Source organism: Ruditapes philippinarum, unplaced genomic scaffold, assembly GCF_026571515.1.
Source record: "Ruditapes philippinarum isolate M1 unplaced genomic scaffold, ASM2657151v2 ctg1553_1_1_1_1, whole genome shotgun sequence".
Classification (NCBI taxonomy): domain Eukaryota; kingdom Metazoa; phylum Mollusca; class Bivalvia; order Venerida; family Veneridae; genus Ruditapes; species Ruditapes philippinarum.
Genome location: NW_026855977.1, coordinates 202,226 through 220,589, shown reverse-complemented (window position 1 = coordinate 220,589; position 18,364 = coordinate 202,226). Strand labels below are relative to the sequence as shown.

Sequence of the window (18,364 nt, the reverse complement as noted above, 5' to 3'; positions counted from 1 at the left end):
TAGTCGAAGAAACACTCACAAAACAGACAGTATTAAATAACACACGTAACGTGTGGATGGCGTGTTTAAAAAAATTTTTTGTGTAAAAACGATGAATTTCATCATCAACATCATTGAATCTCAAACAATACAAATACTAACAACAGTTGTGGCTTTAAGCAGGAAATTTTTTCCAATATAAACCTCATTTATATGAAAATTACTTGCATATATTATGAGTCCGAGACCAAATGCAATATCAACAGCTGAATATCTGAGAAAGCTTTACATGTGTCATACTGTATGGTAAAACAATAGCCAGCTTCCAGATTAATATCTAAGGGAGGTAACTCATACTTGATATTAATACTATTGTTAACTTTTCGGTTCTCAGTATTGCCTCTCCTTGGGAACCTCAACAATGTTTAAAAGATTTTAAGCAGAACCACTTATATAAAGATTTCACAAGCGAAACCTTTTATGCTTGAAATGCTAAGTGCAGAAAAGTGCGCACATTTTCAATTGCTGAACATTACATTTTGGCAAAGCCTGTCTCTCCTCAAGCCTGTATTATCAAGTTCTACAGTGAAAGCCTCTACAATATGTAACATATATCTTTGGAGTATCATATGACAGGTTTCTCAGTCAACAAAAATGTCAAAGAATGGAAATTCTGCTTTCTCTGGTTGGAGTAGATCCGCTAGAAAACAAACAGTGCCGCCCCAGCCCTCGTACAGACTGTAGGGACTATCTGGTATTCTTGCCTGTTGAAATTCCTGCGAAAATAAGAACTCCGCAAACTTCAATGCCCTGTACAAATGCTTCTGGTCACCTGAAAAAGAAAATAAGATATGTCAAAGTTATTTTTATTCAATCCTTTAAAGTTTATTGTCATTTAGTCCTTTAAGTTTATTTTCATTCAATCCTTTAACAGTATCAAAACATAGGACATTATCTTCAGAGTTAAAACCAGCTATATCTCTTATTCAAATCAAACGAGTCTTGGAAAATAGATATAATGGTCTTCATTGACAAGTGGTCACTCAAGACAGGTAAATTTTGTCATATATCACTTAAAATGGGAAAAAAATAATTTTTTGTACTATACAATTGTGTCACTTTAAACAGGAAGGAAAGGGTTCTTGTTGTTGTCGGGTAAATGTAAACATGCATATATTGCAATGGGAAAGACGAAAAGATATGGTTTTTGTGTAGTAATTGATGTCTGAAGGGGAAAAAGAGAAATTGTGTACTGTTATCAGTTGGAAAGGGGAAAGGACAGTGTAAGAGATTCTAGGTAAAATGATGTTAACTATATAGACATTTGAAGCATTCCATGAGATAGTGGACTTTATATGCTTAGTTAGGTTTTTCACTTTCTTCTCAGGCCAACAGATACGAATGTATGCGCAATGAAAGACAGATGGTGCAACAAAGAATAACGAATAAAGTTTGGCTGAGGATAATGGTGGATATTTTGAATCGTGACAGGCTAAAAATAGAACCAATTTTCACAGCATTTCAACCAATGATATGGATCGCCAATCTCTTAATTATGAAAACCCTGGGTTAGTTAGTGTGTATGTTATAAATACATTTGTACAAGTAGAACTTTATGATTTATCTTGCTTGTAGAAATAGATTAACCTAATAGTTAGACAGATAGTTTAATTAATATAAAACAGGGCATAAAAACAACACATATTACTAAACCTGTTAGTCTGTACAGCAATAAAAACACGTATCCACTTCCAGCTATACCATGGCAGATTCCTGGCCCCTTTTTCAGAAGTCCTTTACGCCAAGTGAGCTCACCACACCTCAAACAAGCTTCAAGATATTTGTTATCATTCCAAACCTTGTATGCCCGGGCTAACATGTAAACCACACCTGTAAGAGATAGCAAAAATCATCTATGAGCACAAGAGACAATTAATGATTTGCCTGTTCCAACTGTAATAAGCAGAGATGTAGATAACATTTATGTATCGTTAAAAAAGTTAAGCTAGCCTGGGTATACTGCAAAATTATTATTATTTGTGGGGCAATAGTTCTCATGGTTTTTGTGGGTTAATCATCAATCCATGCTTTTAAGATGAAAAAAAAAAAAATTGATCTACAGTTTGATTATTTTTTATTAACATGTTTTTCCATTTCACTCTTTTTGCAAAAACTGATAATCTGCAGATTTAAAAAACCCTAAAATTTCCCTTTTTTTTGTTGAAACCACAAAATTTCATGCTTGCAAAATGAAGTGAATTCACAGTGATCTAACCATATTCTTACAGTTTTAGCAGTTTTATGTTGAAATGCATTAAACTCACAGCAGTAGGCCAACTTCTGTACACAAATATATGGCAAAATACAGCAAGATGGAGAACAAAAAAAATCCTTACAAATTTTCATATAATTTCTTAAATGTGATTTATCAATCACACTAAAAATACTGTTAAATTTCAATGCAGACATTTTTGATTCCTGTAATGCAAGAAAAAGTCTTATATTATATAAAGTCAACAAAAGTACAAGAATAAACTACTGACCTGGAGCACCATGGCACCAGTGTACCAGCTCCTCCTTATCTGGTCTATGCCGTTTAACTTCATCCATTGCTGGTGGATAGTTAAAATTCTCCTGTTCTAGAGATAACATGAAGTCTACACCTGCTCGAACAGTCTTCTCTACATCAGGACTTGTCTTAAGAAGTGATGGAAAACACATCAAAGTTTGGAGAATTGAGGACATTCCATGTGCTGCACCTGACAGATAAAAAAACAACATTAGAATGTTCTGTGATTATGGACTTACATGTACACTACTGTACATGTGAGGCAGGTCTTTTTTGGCCCATTTAATAGAATTTTAATGATTTTGCATACTACTATTTGTCATTTGGTTGGACACAAGAAATTGCATATATTAATTGATTCTTAAACAACTTTTCATCTATCAGAAAAATCTGATTATGAAACTGGATTGCTATATTATTACATACACATCAGGGCTTTTTTTCACAGGTTAGGGAAGCAGCCCAGTCCCTTAATTTGGGGAAAATTACATGGTACATTTGCAAAAGGGGAGGAAAAAATTTGATGTAAATTCAATTTCTGGGGAAAACTGCATGATTTTAAAGAAATTTTGTTTGGGGAAGCAGCCCTATACTGGCCCATGTAATAGAAGTTAAAAAGGCCCTGCACATGTACATACAATGATACTTGAAAATATCAATAACTAAAAAAGTTGGAATAGTAATTAGTTTGAAATATAACAGCTATACAGCTATTCAAATTTCAAAGGCCAAAAATAGAATATTGTTTGTTGCCCCTCTGAGGCAACAGATGTGACAACTGATGACAACGACACAACCAATTTGGCCAAGGGTCAAGGGGGATATTTTAATCTTCAGGCTGAAAATGTGTTAACCTTATAAGTTACCATGGAGACAAAAATAAAAATTATGTCTAAACCTATATTTAAACTTACCTAAATACTCTGTATCATAATAAGCATACATGAGAGGTACTGATGGATCTTTTCCTACATATTTACGACCAGATTCAACAATTACTGTACAAAGATCGTTTATAATTTTTTCATCTACAACCTGAAAAATGGAAAACCATTATTTTATGACAAATTCAATTATCATATAATGATAGTGATGCGATTTACTATTCCATAAAGAGGTATTGCTTTGTCTTGTAAAAATCTGCTGGTCTACTAGTATTTGTGACTGTAGTTCTTGAGTGAATAGACTCATATTAATGAGTCATATTATGACTTTTTCTTTTTCTCAAACTGATCCCCTGCAGTGATTTTTTCGAATTAGTAACGATTCGCCACATAACGCTTCGCCACAGTCAAATAACGATTCGCCACAGTTAAATAACGATTCGGCACAGTATGATTATGATAAAAAAAAATTTAGTTTGACTAGTCCTACTTCAGTTATAGCAACATTTTTTAATAATTCGACAAGTACAATAATAATGTTTCTTAATATAAGTAATGTGAAGTTATGGCCCCCAGCGCCGATTTTCAATTTGAAGCATTTTGTCACGGATTTATATTACATATAACATATATATTATATATACACATATGATTCTGTTAACACTACAACAATAAATTATTTTATAATTATGTTTTTATATTCTATTCCTGTCATAATTATTACACTTAATTTAGTAGGTAGGACGTTACTGAGGTAACGCCAAATTTGTGAATGAAGCACTGAAGCAACGGCAGTCATCTCATTAAAAGTAGCTAAATTTTATTTTACCAGCTTCCTTCTGTTGTTATATGACACTTGTAGTTTGACAAATGTCTTAGACCTGTATACAGAATATGAAAACATAATGTTTTAAATGTGTTAAATGTACATATTTATTTGACGAAAACACAAAAATCTCCTTCAAAACGGCAATCAGGGCGTCTTTCTGTCGAATGAGTTAAAGAAGTAAACATATTCCAGAAAAAAATTGTAATGCTGGTCGAAGTATAATGTAGCAGCCGTATGCTCTAATTCATTTCTTAAAATTTGATATTTGGGTTCATTTCCTTAATGTGTTATTGGTTTGGGCACATTTACGTTATTTGCACATTCTTGCGATACTGGATATTCACGGTGATATATGTCATTTTATGTTTTATTGATATATGTACATGTAAAATATAAAAAATGGGTTTTGCAAAGAAATGGTGTGTTTTGAAAAATTAATAAACGATTACTGATTAAGGAACGCATAAACATTTGTCACACCTTTAATTTAAACAAGCCAATTATCTTAGGATTATTGCAGAAATATTTAATTGACGCCGACAAACTCCTTTTATTTTCTGACAATATCTCTACAATTTAATTTGAGCCAATTTAGAAGATTTAAATACACCAGCATACACAGCTTAAACAGGACGAATCTACTAGTTTTTTGTCACTTTGTCTTTGTTAACAATGAGTTTTGTAATGTTGGCAATAAAATATACATGTTCGATTTCATGTGGTTTTTTTTTCAATATAAAAGTTGCATGTATTTAGTTTAATTTTCCAGGTTATATTATTAAAAATTTTTAACTAATTTACAGTGTTTTATTATTTTGGTAATAAATTCGTTTTCATGTGTTTTATTCAATAAAGGCTTTATTTAGTAATTTTCCAGGTTGTATATTATGAACAAATGTTAACTAATTTACAATGTGTTTTGTAATTTTAGAAATGAAGTATGTTTGTTTTAATGTGTTTTATTCAATAAAATAAATCCATGTTTTGTCACTAACAAATCACTGTGTTATGTAATTTTGGTAATAAAATATGTTTGTTTTAATGTGTTTTTATTCAATAAAAGCCGTTTTTAGTAAAATTTTCAGCATTAATTAATGAAATTTACGAATGAAATATAAAAGGGAAAGAGGGTTTCAAAGACAGTTTTAATATAGGTGTGAAAAAGTTTGTATTTTCAACATGTGGCGAATCGTTATATAACTGTGGCGAATCGTTATTACTCTGTGGCGAATCGTTATGTGACGAATCGTTAATGTGGCGAATCGTTACATTACCATTTTTTCATCTTTTGAAGAGAAAGGTGGCAGACCCATCACTCAGGTGATTTTGGCAAAGTGTGGAAAACAAAAACAATCAGCAAGCCAAGGTATGTTAACACATTCAACTTCATAGACAATCACTACAAATTTCCATTTCCATCAACAATTCACTTGAAATTTTAAACATGACTTAATTTGTAACCACTTACTTATATGCTCTCAATAAAATTGTTAATAAATAGCATGTACCTGTTTCCCAAGTTTTTTGTGTAGATTTATTGCCCCACAAAGATAACCTGCTCTACCTACAAATAATTCATCAGATCCACATCTCAGGAACTTTATTGGAAGACAAACAGCAGACAGGTCTGCGTACTTTCTTGAAAACTTTTCTGCAACACTTGATGATCCACTTGCTTCGTAGACAAGGCATGACACTGCCTGAACACCTGCTTCTCCGAGAATGAATGAGGCTTTGTCACGACTTGAACTTTTTACATACTCCTGGGAAACATTTGTATACATTACCGCTTGCTCTAAATAAGTTGATCGCATGTCCTTGAACGCCTCATTTTGAGCTAGGCAGTAAAACATATATGCTATTCCTGCATTTCCAACATATAATCCACCATCACAGTTGTCAATCGTTGCTGGCATTCCCTCTACAATTGACTCTGCTATTTGCGAAATTTGAAGCATCCAGTTTTGCTTATCAATTTTAACTGATGAACCTGGAGTGTAGTCTTGAGCTTTGTTCTCAAAGTAACGCATATTTATTTATTGTCTCTAATACAACACCTTGAAATAACGCCGCCGAGATAAAATTTGCAAAATACAAAACGAATGTAGAATCTATAAATCATAAACAATTTGTGTAAGTACTGACAATTTTCTACGGCAATCTGTATACATGCAACTTTTCAGGAAGTGATAACTTAACACACAACACAAATGAAAAGTTTTGCACACTTCAAGTAACTTGAAATGTCCATAAATCACGTCCGCTCTGTATTAAATTAAATTTATGTATAACAGTACGGTAGTATTGATAATTCTCGAGTATTTCCGTATCATATCCGGTACGAAGTGGCTAACAGTCCGGTACCGTAATAGACACCGTTAACTTTTAGTACATTAAAAAACTACGGTTCCATTTTTACGAAAGTTTTCTAATCTTAGAATAAAATCAAAGTTTGATTGGTCGGCAAAATGTGCTCTTATTTTGTGATTTTATTCTCATTTATATCGACATATTAACTCTTTATAAATTATGAATTGTATGCACGGCACGTTTGTCTTTTCAGTTTTTTGTCGGCTAATTAAGTATATTCCAGGTTGCTGTGAGAAATGTTCATTTTCTTTTTCCACACATTAAAACTTTTGTTTCAAGAAACCAAAGTTAAAAAAAAAACTGGTGTGGATTAGTTTTTAACATAACAGTATTTGAACGAAGTGATGGGAAAGACAAAATACATTTTTAAAAATGCAAAGTTTAAGGAGGATTTCTATATAGTTTCAACGACAAAATATATTTTGAATGTCAAATATTTAAGCTTTTAAATCACAGGGTTTATCATTGCCGCTGGCATTGTTGTACGTTTTTAAATTATTTAAACTGAAGATGGAACAGAACAGAACACATTTTATTTTGAATTAATTAAGCATATACAGCTCATCTTCATATACAACGATATATACATGCATGATAACGCATATCAGTAAATAAATTAGTGAGAGTGTAATATACAACACATGTTATACATACAAACCTTTAATAACTTTAAACATTACAGCAGGGGTGGTCTAATATATTACCTGGCATTCAATGAATCAAATCTTAATGCTTTATTACAATACATAGCTAAGCTTGTTAACACTGACTTCCTTATTCTAAAAAATAAACATGCTAGGGTTTCTTGCAAACAAGTTGGATATATATACTGTTTTCTAAGAGAATCATACAAAGAGCATATCAACACAAAGTGATATTCATCTTCGATGTCATAATTGTTACAAATAAAACATTTTCGGTCACGCGCGTATATCAATACTTTTATGTGTACTAGCTGTTTCTAAAAATAAATTGAGATGATAATCTGAGTTTAGCCAATGCATAAGAGTCAACAATATTCAGGTATTTAGACCTGCTAAAATCGATTTAAATAATTATGTTTACACAAAACAAAGAAGAACAAACATGTGCACTAGAATGCCAATGTGTGATATCTAAACGACCATGTAGCACTGGTGACATATGCCAAACTTGTACATATATTATAACATAGAATAATATCCAAAGTTGCCTGAAAATAATTTAATTATCAGTTTCAGACTTAAACTGTACACTCATCTGTTCAACAATATTTCCCGCCTTTCCAAACGACACATTGAAACAATAAGCTAAAATTAAACTAGTCAATTCAGCTACATGTAAGTCAAAGAAATTCAAGTATCTCTATCTCTATCGTCACGTTACCGTGGTTGAAGGAAAAAGAAACGATGTCATTTTTTAATTACTAAGCTCACTGAACAAGCACACATTGTCATACATGTAAATAGTCAGAGTTGAGCGGTTCGAGTTCTTTCTCGGAATCTTTACCAGAAATCCACAATTATTAAGTCGTTGGGTACGTCCCAGGAATCAGACCTGAAAAGACGACAGATACTAACTTTTATTGTTCTACATGATCAGTCGGTAATTCCTAAATGTTTAAGCTTCACCTCATAAAACAGTGCTGCTTTCAAAATATTAATACGCAAAGCTTTTATTCTAGATTCATGTGTACATTTGTTTTGTTTTTTATTTTGCACAACACATCAGTGAATTTCCGTTTTCTAGGTCGAAAACAAATCAAAGAATTTAACAACTGTTGACAGTCAGAGAAAAGATACATTTATTTTAAATTGTAAGAAAATTGAAAATTAAATGATGAAATTATTTCTGTATGATATAATTTTAACTTTTGATAATCATATCGAATAAAAGGATATTGAAATTTTTTATCAAATATATGTGTGTATATAATGTTACACTTAGTTGTTACTCCACCCATCTCCATGATTGTAAGGTGGACAAGGTTCTGGACAAGGTTTTGCCTTCTGCTCGTCCCCGCGCTGCCAGGTCAATAGGTGATTTTGACATGGCCCCACAATTAATTTTGGAGGAACGATTTACTACTCGCAGAACTGGAGCATTAAACGAGTTTTTTTTTTTTGGCATGGAATCAAAATGAATTTGGAAGGAGCCATTTTCAACTCGCAGAACAGGAGAATTTAACGGGCATTTTTTGTCTTGGCACCAAAATAAATTGGGGAGGAGCGATTTTCAACTCGCAGAATTGGAGTCTTTAACGGGTATATTTTGACTTGGCACCAAAATAAATAGGAAGGTGGGATTTTCAACTTGCAAAACAGGAGCATATCACGGGAATTTTCTGACATGGCACCAATATAAATTAGGGAGGAGCGATTTTTAACTCGCAGAATAGGAGCATTGAACGGCTATATTTTGACTTTGCACCAAAATAAATTGGGGAGGAACGATTATCAAATCGCAGAACTCGATCATTTAACGGTCATCTTTTTGACTTGGCACCAAAATAAAGTCGTAAGGAGCAAAATTCAACTCGCAGAACAGGAGCATTGAACGGATATTTTTACATATGAATATCCGTGCATGGTGGGGTTTGATTAAAAGGTGAAAATTCATGCTTTTATCGGAGGCTCGGGTACAGGAGATACAAGTGATTATTTCATTTCATAATTAATAGAACCAAATATACCTTTTCTTTTTATGTCTCACTGCTGCTAAAACAATGCATGTTGTAACAGCTGCCAGGACTAATATACCAACTACAATGCCATCAATATCTGAAATGACAGAAAGAAAAGCTTATAAATTAAGCTATATAAAATCTGTACCAGTTCTCGAAGCACTATTTATAACTATACCGTACATTTTGTCAGCATTCGAAAAGGTCACGTGATAATAAAGAATGCACCAATATATAATTTGTACACTTAATTCTGACTCAAGTGGTAAAAAGCGTTGACAAAAGGTTAGATAAAACAAAAAATCGAAACCACATTAAAAAGTATCACAATTCTAAGATGCCCGCCTTCCATTGACAACTCCTGTAATTTGAACTAGGTCCACCAAAATGCTCCCTATTTGGAAATATTCTTTTACAAAGGTTTATTGATTTGGTGGCAATCGAGTTTAATTTATCATGTATAAAATAATTGACATAGTATTGCTTAAAATGTTTTAAGTATAAAATAATCGATAAAATGGAATATTTTCAAATACTTATTTCCGAGTCACACATTTGCCAATGAAAATGCCACATTTGTTTAACCAAATAAGGTAATGTCAGTGACTTTTATGGTTCCTGACATGAAACCTGTGAATCATTATGTAATAATTATAAAAAATAACTCACAAGGATATTTTGGTGTGGTCTCTTCATCTTTTGCAATGCCTTCTTGTGGTGTGCCGTTTGCATGTGCTGTTACTGTTGTTTGTTTAAAATTGCGTTTAATCGTTAACTCTTTGTGTAGCATTTCATCATCTGTAACACCGTCTGTTGTAAAATGACCTGTCGAAAACGTTGTTGGTGTTGTTTTCGTTGTTACTTTTGCTTTTATAGTCTGAGCTATAGTTGCTGCTAGGGATGTTGATGTTGACTGTGTTGTTGTTGTTTGCGGCATCATTGTTGTTGTTAAAGAAGTGGAACTGGTTGAGTGCGGGTTCGTGGTAATGGTGGTTACAATATCTTCATCTTTATTATAGGCGTCTTCTTCGGTGTTTGCATGTAACATTGTTGTTGTTTGTTTAAAGTTGCGTTGGGTTGTTAACTCTTTGCTATGTAACATTTTATCATTTGTCATACCATCTATAGTAATAGAACTTGTCGAAGACATTGTTGGTGTTGATGTTTTATTCGTTGCTGCTTTTCCAGTTGTTGTTGTTGTTGTTGTCATTATTGTTGTCTGAGAACTTGTTGTTGATGCTGCTGAAGTAACTGAGGTTAACTGTGTTGTTGTTTTTGCAGTCGTTGTTGATGCGATTGTTGTTGTTATAGAAGTCGTTGCGGGCGGGTATGTTGTATTTTCAGTTAAAATTTCTTTATCTTTATTTAAATATTCTTGTTGAGTACTGTTTGCATGTGCTTGTCCTGTTGTTTGTTCAAAATTGCGTTGGGTCGTTAACTCTTTGCTGTTCAGCATTTTATCATTCACAATACCATCAGTAGTAATAGAAATTATTGAAAGCGTTGTTGGTATTGTTTTCATTGTTGCTTTTGTTGTTGTTGTTGGCGTCTGAGGACTTGTGGTTGGCGCTGCTGAAGTTGTTGAGGTTGACTGACTTGTTGTTTTTGCAGTTGTTGTGGGTGCCATTGTTGTTGTTGTAGAGGTAGTCGATGTGGGCGGGGATGTTGAGGTTAAAATATCTTTACCTTTATTAGTGTATTCTTGCTGAGTACTGTTCATACGTGTTTGTACTGTTGTTTGTTTAAAGTTACGTTCCGTTGTTAAACCTTTGTTGTTTAGCATTGTATCATTCGTTATTCTATCGGATGTAATAGAAATAACTGAAGACGTTGCTGGTACTGTTTTTGTTGTTGCTTTTGTTGTTGTTGTTGTCTGAGGCATTGTTGTTAGTGCATCTGAAGTAATTGATGTTGACGGTGTTGTTGTTGTAGTAGTAATCGATGTTGGCGGGGATGTTGTGCTTAAAATATTTTTGTCTTGATTACTGTATTCTTGTTGAGTACTGTTCATACGTGTTTGTACTGTTGGTTGTTTAATGTTGCGTTCCGTTGTTAAACCTTTGCTGTTTGACATTGTATCATTCGTTATAACATCGGATGTAATAGAAATAACTGAAGACGTTGCTGGTACTGTTTCCGTTGTTGCTTTTGTTGTTGTTTTTGGCGTCTGAGGCATTGTTGTTGGTGCTTCTGAAGTAGTTGATGTTGAAGGTGTTGTTGTTGTTGCTGTAGCCGTCGTGGGCGGGGTACTTGTAGTTGTTGTTAAAATATCTTTGTCTTGACTATTGTATTCTTGTTGAGTACTGTTTACACGTGTTTGTGCTGTTGTTTGTTCAAAATTGCGTTGGGTCGTTAACTCTTTGCTGTTTAGCATTTTATCATTCACAATACCATCAGTAGTAATAGAAATTATTGAAAGCGTTGTTGGTACAGTTTCTGTTGTTGCTATTGTTGTTGTTGGCGTCTGAGGACTTGTTGTTGATGCTGCTGAAGTTGTTGAGGTTGACTGACTTGTTGTTTTTGCAGTTGTAGTGGGTGACAATGTTGTTGTTGTTGTTGTCGATGTGGGCGGAGATGTTGTGGTTGTGGTTAAAATATCTTTCCCTTTATTACTGTATTCTTGCCGAGTACTGTTTACACGTGTTTGTACTGTTGTTTGTTTCAAGTTACCTTCCGTTGTTAAACCTTTGTTGTTAAGCATTGTATCATTCGTTATAACATCGGATGTAATAGAAATTAATGAAGACGTTGCTGGTACTGTTTCCCTTGTTGCTTTTGTTGTTGTTGTTGTTGGCGGCGTCTGAGGTGTTGTTGTTGGTGCTTCTGAAGTAGTTGATGTTGACGGTGTTGTTGTTGTAGTTGTAGTAGCCGTTGTGGGCGGGGTCGTTGTAATCGCAGTGACAATATCATTATCTTTATTAGTGTATTCTTGCTGGTAACTGTTTACTCGTGCTTCTTTTGTTGTTTGTTCAAAGGTTGTTGTCATTAGTGTTGTCTGAGAATTTGTTGTTGATGCTGCTGCTGAAGTTGTTGATGTTGACTGTCTTGTTATTTTTGTAGTCGTTATTGGCGCCATTGTTGTTTTATTTGTGCTCGTCGTTGTGGTCGGGATAGCCGTGGTTGAAATACTTTTATCAATGTAGTCCTGTTTAGTATTGTTAACACTAGCTTGAGCTGTTGATTGTTCAAAGTTGCGTTCCGTCGTTAACTCTATGCTGTTAAACATTATATCGTTCGTTATACCGCCAGTAGCAATAAAACTTGTCGACTGCGTTGTTGATGTTGGCACTGTTTTTGTTGTTGCTACTGTAGTTGTTGCTGTTGCCTGAGGCATTGCTGTTGGTGCTACTGAAGTTGTTGATGTTGACAGTGTTGTAGATGTTGTCCTGGTAGTTGTCTGCGGGATCGCGGTTGTCGTGGTTAAAATTTCTTCATCTCTATTAGTGTTTTCTTTCTGGGTACTGTTTACACGTGTTTCTATTGTCGTTTGTATAAAGTTGCGTCGAGTTGGTAACTCTTCGATGTTGAGAATTGTATCATTAGTAAAATCGTCAGTAGTAATAGACCTTGTTGTAGGCGTTGTTTGTGTTGTTGATGTTTCCATTGTAGTTATTGTTGTTGTTGCTGGGGTTGTTGAGTGTGTTGTTGTTGTTGTTGTAGTAGTCGATGTTTGCGCCATTGTTGTTGTTATTATTGAAGGTGTGTTAGTCGTCGTGGGAGTCGTCGTAGAAGAAGTGGATGTCGTGGTAGTGGTCGTTGTTGTCGAAAACCTTGTACTTTCATAACATTGGATTCTTATAATGGGGTCTGTACGTTGTGCTTTATTTACATACAAATAAAAACATTTAGCTATTTGGTACCAATCAGTAATATGTTTGCATTTAATACATACATGTATATAATTATACTGAAAATGTAATAAAGATAAACATTTTATGCAGAATAGTATTTTAAATAATCTTAAATGATTAATTAAATTAAAGTGTTAGAATGTTTTACCTTCCGTCCATGTTTCAAACACTGCCTGGTCAAGAACTGTAAAAATATTAAGATACTATAAATGATACTGTATGTGTTCCAACCAGCGCGCGTTAGCGCTTGGCCTTTGGTTAACAAATCAGATATCCATAGCCGTTATTCAAAAAGTAAAGATTTATGTCATAGGGTATAAAACTCGTGAATTGAACTATATATCTTTTTATGAAATGTATAAACTGAAATGTTTCACATATTATTATATATTAGGCACATTATGCATCAGAAACAAATATATCTTTACTTCTTTAGAAAGAACAAGCATAAATTTTACAGTGTTTAAATAATGGTTTTAGAGAAATGTTAGACGTCACACTTGTTACTTGAAAAATTAGAGATGAATGTGAAATAATTTGTCATTAAATTAGCAAAATGTAATCAAAGAAGTATTTTGAAATCCATACAAAATACTTAATGACTTTCTATCTGCAAAAGGGAACATAGACAACATATGATCCAGGTAATTGACTAATCAGTAAACATTTAGAACTAAAAGACATAAAAAAATTTATAAAAAACATTTGAATCTTTTTTAAATGTATTTCTAGGTCATAATGGGTCTTTAAGACTAATGCTATTGTGCATGCCAACATAGAGGCCCCCCGTCCATGTTGCATCGGCTTAATAGCATACATTATACTAGTATATGATACTTACAGCAGCCTTCTTCATCAGTACCATCATCACATTTAGACACATTATCACATCTCTCCGCATCAGAAAAACATTGGGCTCCATTTTTGCAAGGTTTTAATGCCTCCGAGCACATAGCTACAATTATATCAAAAACGATTCTTGTAAACTCGGCGCAATAAACAGAAATTATCATAAATGCTAAGTGTTTGACTTGCGATGGAAATGGTTCAACACTATGATGGCTGATTTGGTACACTTTGCGCGTTGCGTGGTCGATAGCGACAACATAACTTATATCGTTATCGCCTTTTCTTCTTGTCGCTATCGGAAAGCGAAAAACGGCGAGTTGTCACACTGTCGTATTGTCGTCATGTCGCTAGCGAAGCACGCTAAAAGATGTGTTGTCGTGCGGTGAATAGCCAATCCTTCGATTTGAGCCAAGCGACAATGTGACATCGCGACAACACGCCGCACTACAACGCGCCGTCTGGCGTGCATCGGTAGCGACACGACGACAAGGCAAAAGTCCGACAACGCGCCGTTTGGCGCTTTGTTGTGTTGTCGCTAGCGACACACGACACACAAAAGTGTTCCAAATCAGCCACCATACAACACGGCCATTCATATGTGGTTTAATCAATGCCAAGTCATTCAAGGCCTAAAACATTTACCTTTTTACCATGTTCGTGATACATATTAACAATGATATGGTTATTAACTTAGAGGTGCAACTCTCTTCAGATCCTACTATTTTTGAAAAAAAATATATTCAAAAGTTTTTATGTAGTTGTTTGAAATCACATATATATGTATTAATATCATGAGAAACATAACGTTCACAAAAGAAGAACAAAAAAAAGAAGAGAAAAACAACGTTTCATTTGTTTACAAGTTTGTTCAAACATTCGCCATATAATAGCTCCTATGGCAAATCTCTTTATACCTTTGACTTAAAACTTCCATCACTGTATCTTCTGGTTTGATAATGACAGTTGAACAATATCAAAATATTGCAGTTGGACAGGCTGAATTAAGAAATTTACTGGGTTACGGGGTAAAAAATTATAAATTGATATATTTTCTTTTTTAAATCTTACTATCTACAGCGACTGATGAGATATTGTTTATCTCTCGTCAAAAATGTCATCCTGTTAAAAGTCACATTATATTTTAAAAGTATTTTAAGTGTATATACATGTACATGTATAGCCCTAATCACGGATTTATATTACATGTAATATACTTAGTAAATCCGTGCCCTAATGAAGAGAACTTGACTAGATCAAAGATAATTGATATGTTTCTTCCCGGTTTTATATGCTTTGACAAGATTTGATAAATAGCACAAAGTGCATTTAGTCACGCTGCAATTTTACATAGCTACTGTGTTATGTATTTTGCCAGATGCGGCTCAACATCGTAGGCATTGCTTCAGTGCATATAAAGTTTCCGGACGGATTAGAAAACAGCACATGTGAGGTCAAAATCTATGCTTATCTACATAGCAGATTAATTACAGAATTTGTTAATCAATTCAGCTAATTTTTCTCAATTCAACACTGATAAAGGTTGTTTAAACGTTTTCATTCTAACAACAACAACAACAACAACAACAACAATAGCAACACCATCACAAATACTATGCTCATCACTGAGTCCAGTAATTTACTGAAATCTATGAAATTCTTTTTTTGAATAAAAAGAATGAATAAACTAGGTATAGGAAACTGCGTTCCCTTTTACAGGGGCAAGTAAATTTGGTCTTTTCTTAAAGAACTGCCTGTTTTTTTTCAAGACATTATACGAGTATATACATATTGTGACCATCTATAGTTTGTAGAATTTTAAACATAACATATATGTTTGTGCAAAGTTAAAACATGTTTATTTTACATTTACAAAGAGATTGTGTAGCAATTATCAATATTTTCTACCATCAACTTTGAGCATAGTATATCTGTAACTTACGAAATAGATTAGAACTGCGTCATTTATCCCTCATAAATTATAAAAAAAAATGTACCGTTTTGACATTTGTTTGAATCTTCATCGTCCCCATCCTCGCAATCAGGAACATTATCACAAACTTGTGTTCCGGCAATACACTCACCATTAGAGTTACACTGGTAATCATCCGGCTTGGAACATTGTTCTGCAGATAGTAAATATAATGTAGCCCCTGACATACACTATTATTGACTAAATTTTACAAACAGGTATAGATAGATGCCTTAGGGAAAAAAATGTTCAAAGATCACAGGTGATGCTATATCCAACCTTATTCCTACACGCAACGATAACTTGTCGTGTTGTCAACCTGTGATAAAGTCAGTCCCGTGTATAATATTTAATGAAAAGTGCTACACGACACATTTTTACGTGCTTTGCGGTGATTAACATACTGTTACTGTAACATATTTCATACGTTTTATTTTTTAATGTAAATTTGTTATTTGGCGGGTAATACGTACATATTTACAACAAAAGTGCAATTATATAATATTATATAATGTTTTATCATATGTTAAAAACTTAACCACATTGTCTCATTGTGTATGTGTAAAATCAAATATGAACCTACTTAAACAATTACGACTTTCTTTACCTATTTCTATTTTTGTACAGAAATCGGCACTGTACGGTGTTTTTATTTTCTCAAGCGACATGATAACTTCTTGTTGATTTTCTATTTGTACCAATTCTTTTGTTAACCTGCATTTATTTTCATCTGATTCCACCTGTTTGTTTGTAAAGTCAAATTTGAGTTTAGAACCACACGCCTCAGTTTTTGCCAGAACCCTGACATTCACAAATCTGGCATTGGATATCGTAGCATTGCAGATACAGAGGGGCCCGGATGAATTATCTGTTGCTTTTGCTTTTGTCGTATCGATATAAACAGTTTGACCTGACGCCATACTGTTTATGCACATTTGGGCAACTGAAAAACATACAGTTAAAGAAATAAAATACAAATATAGACACCTGAGCTATTTCATTTGACCAATCAAATCATTGTCCATTTGTTAAAACAATTTGAACATTTGTTATATAAACATCTTTGGGGAAAAATTAACGTTATGGTTAATGTCTAAGGGCACATGTCTCAACTTATAAAGCACACATTCTTTTGATTTTACTAGTATTACTTTATGCACGGTGTTGCATCAGAATGATTGTCTGTTTCATTTAGATAAAGGAAAGAATGTATACCTACTTAACTCTATGTAATAAATCGTACCAGATACTCGGAATGTGAAAAGGAACAAAAATAAAAGGAAAACTTTTGTATTGGGTTTTGTTTTTACTGTGTAACATTAAAGTTCTGATAGATGATTTACGTTTACAGGATACGGAATAAAACCACATCCGTTGTAGATTAGATTTTTTTAAAGTTTGAAGTGCCCCATTAAAACTTTCTTCAGGACCTCATTTTGGGGCGGAAGAATAATTTAAATATGAATACATCAGCAGATAGATATTTTAGACTTGAACCCGGACATTTTCAGCGAAACAAATTTTCTGTAGCAACAAGATGGCAGACATAAAGATTTTTTATTTTACTTGTACATAATGTTGATATTTAAACTTGAAACAGTTTTCTTTTTCAACAGGGATTTTGGAATCCAGAATTTTGCTTCAGATATGACGAATTTACTTCAAAACACGAGTGGGTAGACACCTCTCTCCTTTAAAAATTATAAAAGAAAATCAAATTGGAACTTATTTTTATGGGCAATTCAAGTAAGATCATGGACATTCAGTGTTACATTATGCATTTAACCTAAATATTTTGACATAAACGATTTACGTGTATAAAATCTAACAAAATAAACAAACATAGTTGCAATAGGAGCTATTGTTTTCCCTCAATTTCTACCTCTCTTGCAGAAAGTGTTGGGTCGTGAATGACTTACATTGATGAAATATCACTGTTGCAGTCAATAGTAATGTGTTCATCATAAACCCACCGACAAACTTTATGTGAATAAACCTACCCTTTAACTAGTCCATAACAGTTCTACATATATCAATAGCACAAAGTCTTGTTTATTTACTTGAATGCATTTCAAATGTACATCGTTTTAAAATGATTAGGAAAGGTAAGTTGTTAATATCAAATGATCTGAATATACCTTGACTTTCTGGAAGCGTACCTGCACATCCGGAATATGCTGAAAGTACAAATGAAATAATTTCATATTGCACGTGCCTAGATAAACAAACAAAATTACGGCTGTACGATGTATGTAAATTTTAATCAACTTCACCTATTATAAAATGATATTCAGCTTAAAAAGTGTGATAAATAAATGAATGGATCCACATTCAGCATAGTATATTGCTTAATAGGTTTAAAATGATACTTTCTGAGGCTATAATTAAAGGAACTCCCATGA

The 18,364-nt window shown here is 33.5% G+C and overlaps 2 protein-coding genes across 7 annotated transcripts in view; both read right to left on the bottom strand.

The window, feature by feature from the left end:
* Window positions 1–74: 74 nt before the first annotated feature.
* Window positions 75–6,588, bottom strand: LOC132745030 (lanC-like protein 3). The gene is made up of 5 exons (XM_060733865.1): window positions 5,770–6,588; window positions 3,463–3,583; window positions 2,523–2,738; window positions 1,693–1,869; window positions 75–811 (listed from the first exon to the last, which is right to left on the bottom strand). Exons 1-5 carry the CDS (start codon window positions 6,289–6,291, stop codon window positions 621–623), a joined length of 1,227 nt encoding a protein of 408 aa, XP_060589848.1. The 5' UTR covers window positions 6,292–6,588; the 3' UTR covers window positions 75–620.
* A 565-nt stretch (window positions 6,589–7,153) lies between these two features.
* Window positions 7,154–18,364, bottom strand: part of LOC132745027 (mucin-2-like) — a 94,802-nt gene continuing 83,591 nt past the window's right edge. For all 6 annotated transcript variants that reach the window (XM_060733860.1, XM_060733861.1, XM_060733859.1 and 3 more), the window contains 5 exons: window positions 13,986–14,099; window positions 13,293–13,328; window positions 9,963–13,112; window positions 9,303–9,390; window positions 7,154–8,167 (listed from right to left, as the gene is read on the bottom strand). In XM_060733860.1, the coding sequence (XP_060589843.1) occupies window positions 8,116–8,167; window positions 9,303–9,390; window positions 9,963–13,112; window positions 13,293–13,328; window positions 13,986–14,099 (3,440 nt within the window). In that variant the 3' untranslated portion in view covers window positions 7,154–8,115. The remainder of the gene's footprint in view (window positions 8,168–9,302; window positions 9,391–9,962; window positions 13,113–13,292; window positions 13,329–13,985; window positions 14,100–18,364) is intronic.

Bases quoted from the DNA above. Each gene is read 5' to 3' on its own strand.
- LOC132745030 (XM_060733865.1), bottom strand. From the start codon at position 6,291: ATGCGTTACTTTGAGAACAAAGCTCAAGACTACACTCCAGGTTCATCA. The intron at 3,584-5,769 runs GTACATGCTATT...TCCATTTTTCAG, and splicing joins ACAAAAAACTTGGGAAACAG to GTTGTAGATGAAAAAATTAT. The intron at 812-1,692 runs GTTTAGTAATAT...TTTCTTTTTCAG, and splicing joins ATTGCTGTACAGACTAACAG to GTGACCAGAAGCATTTGTAC.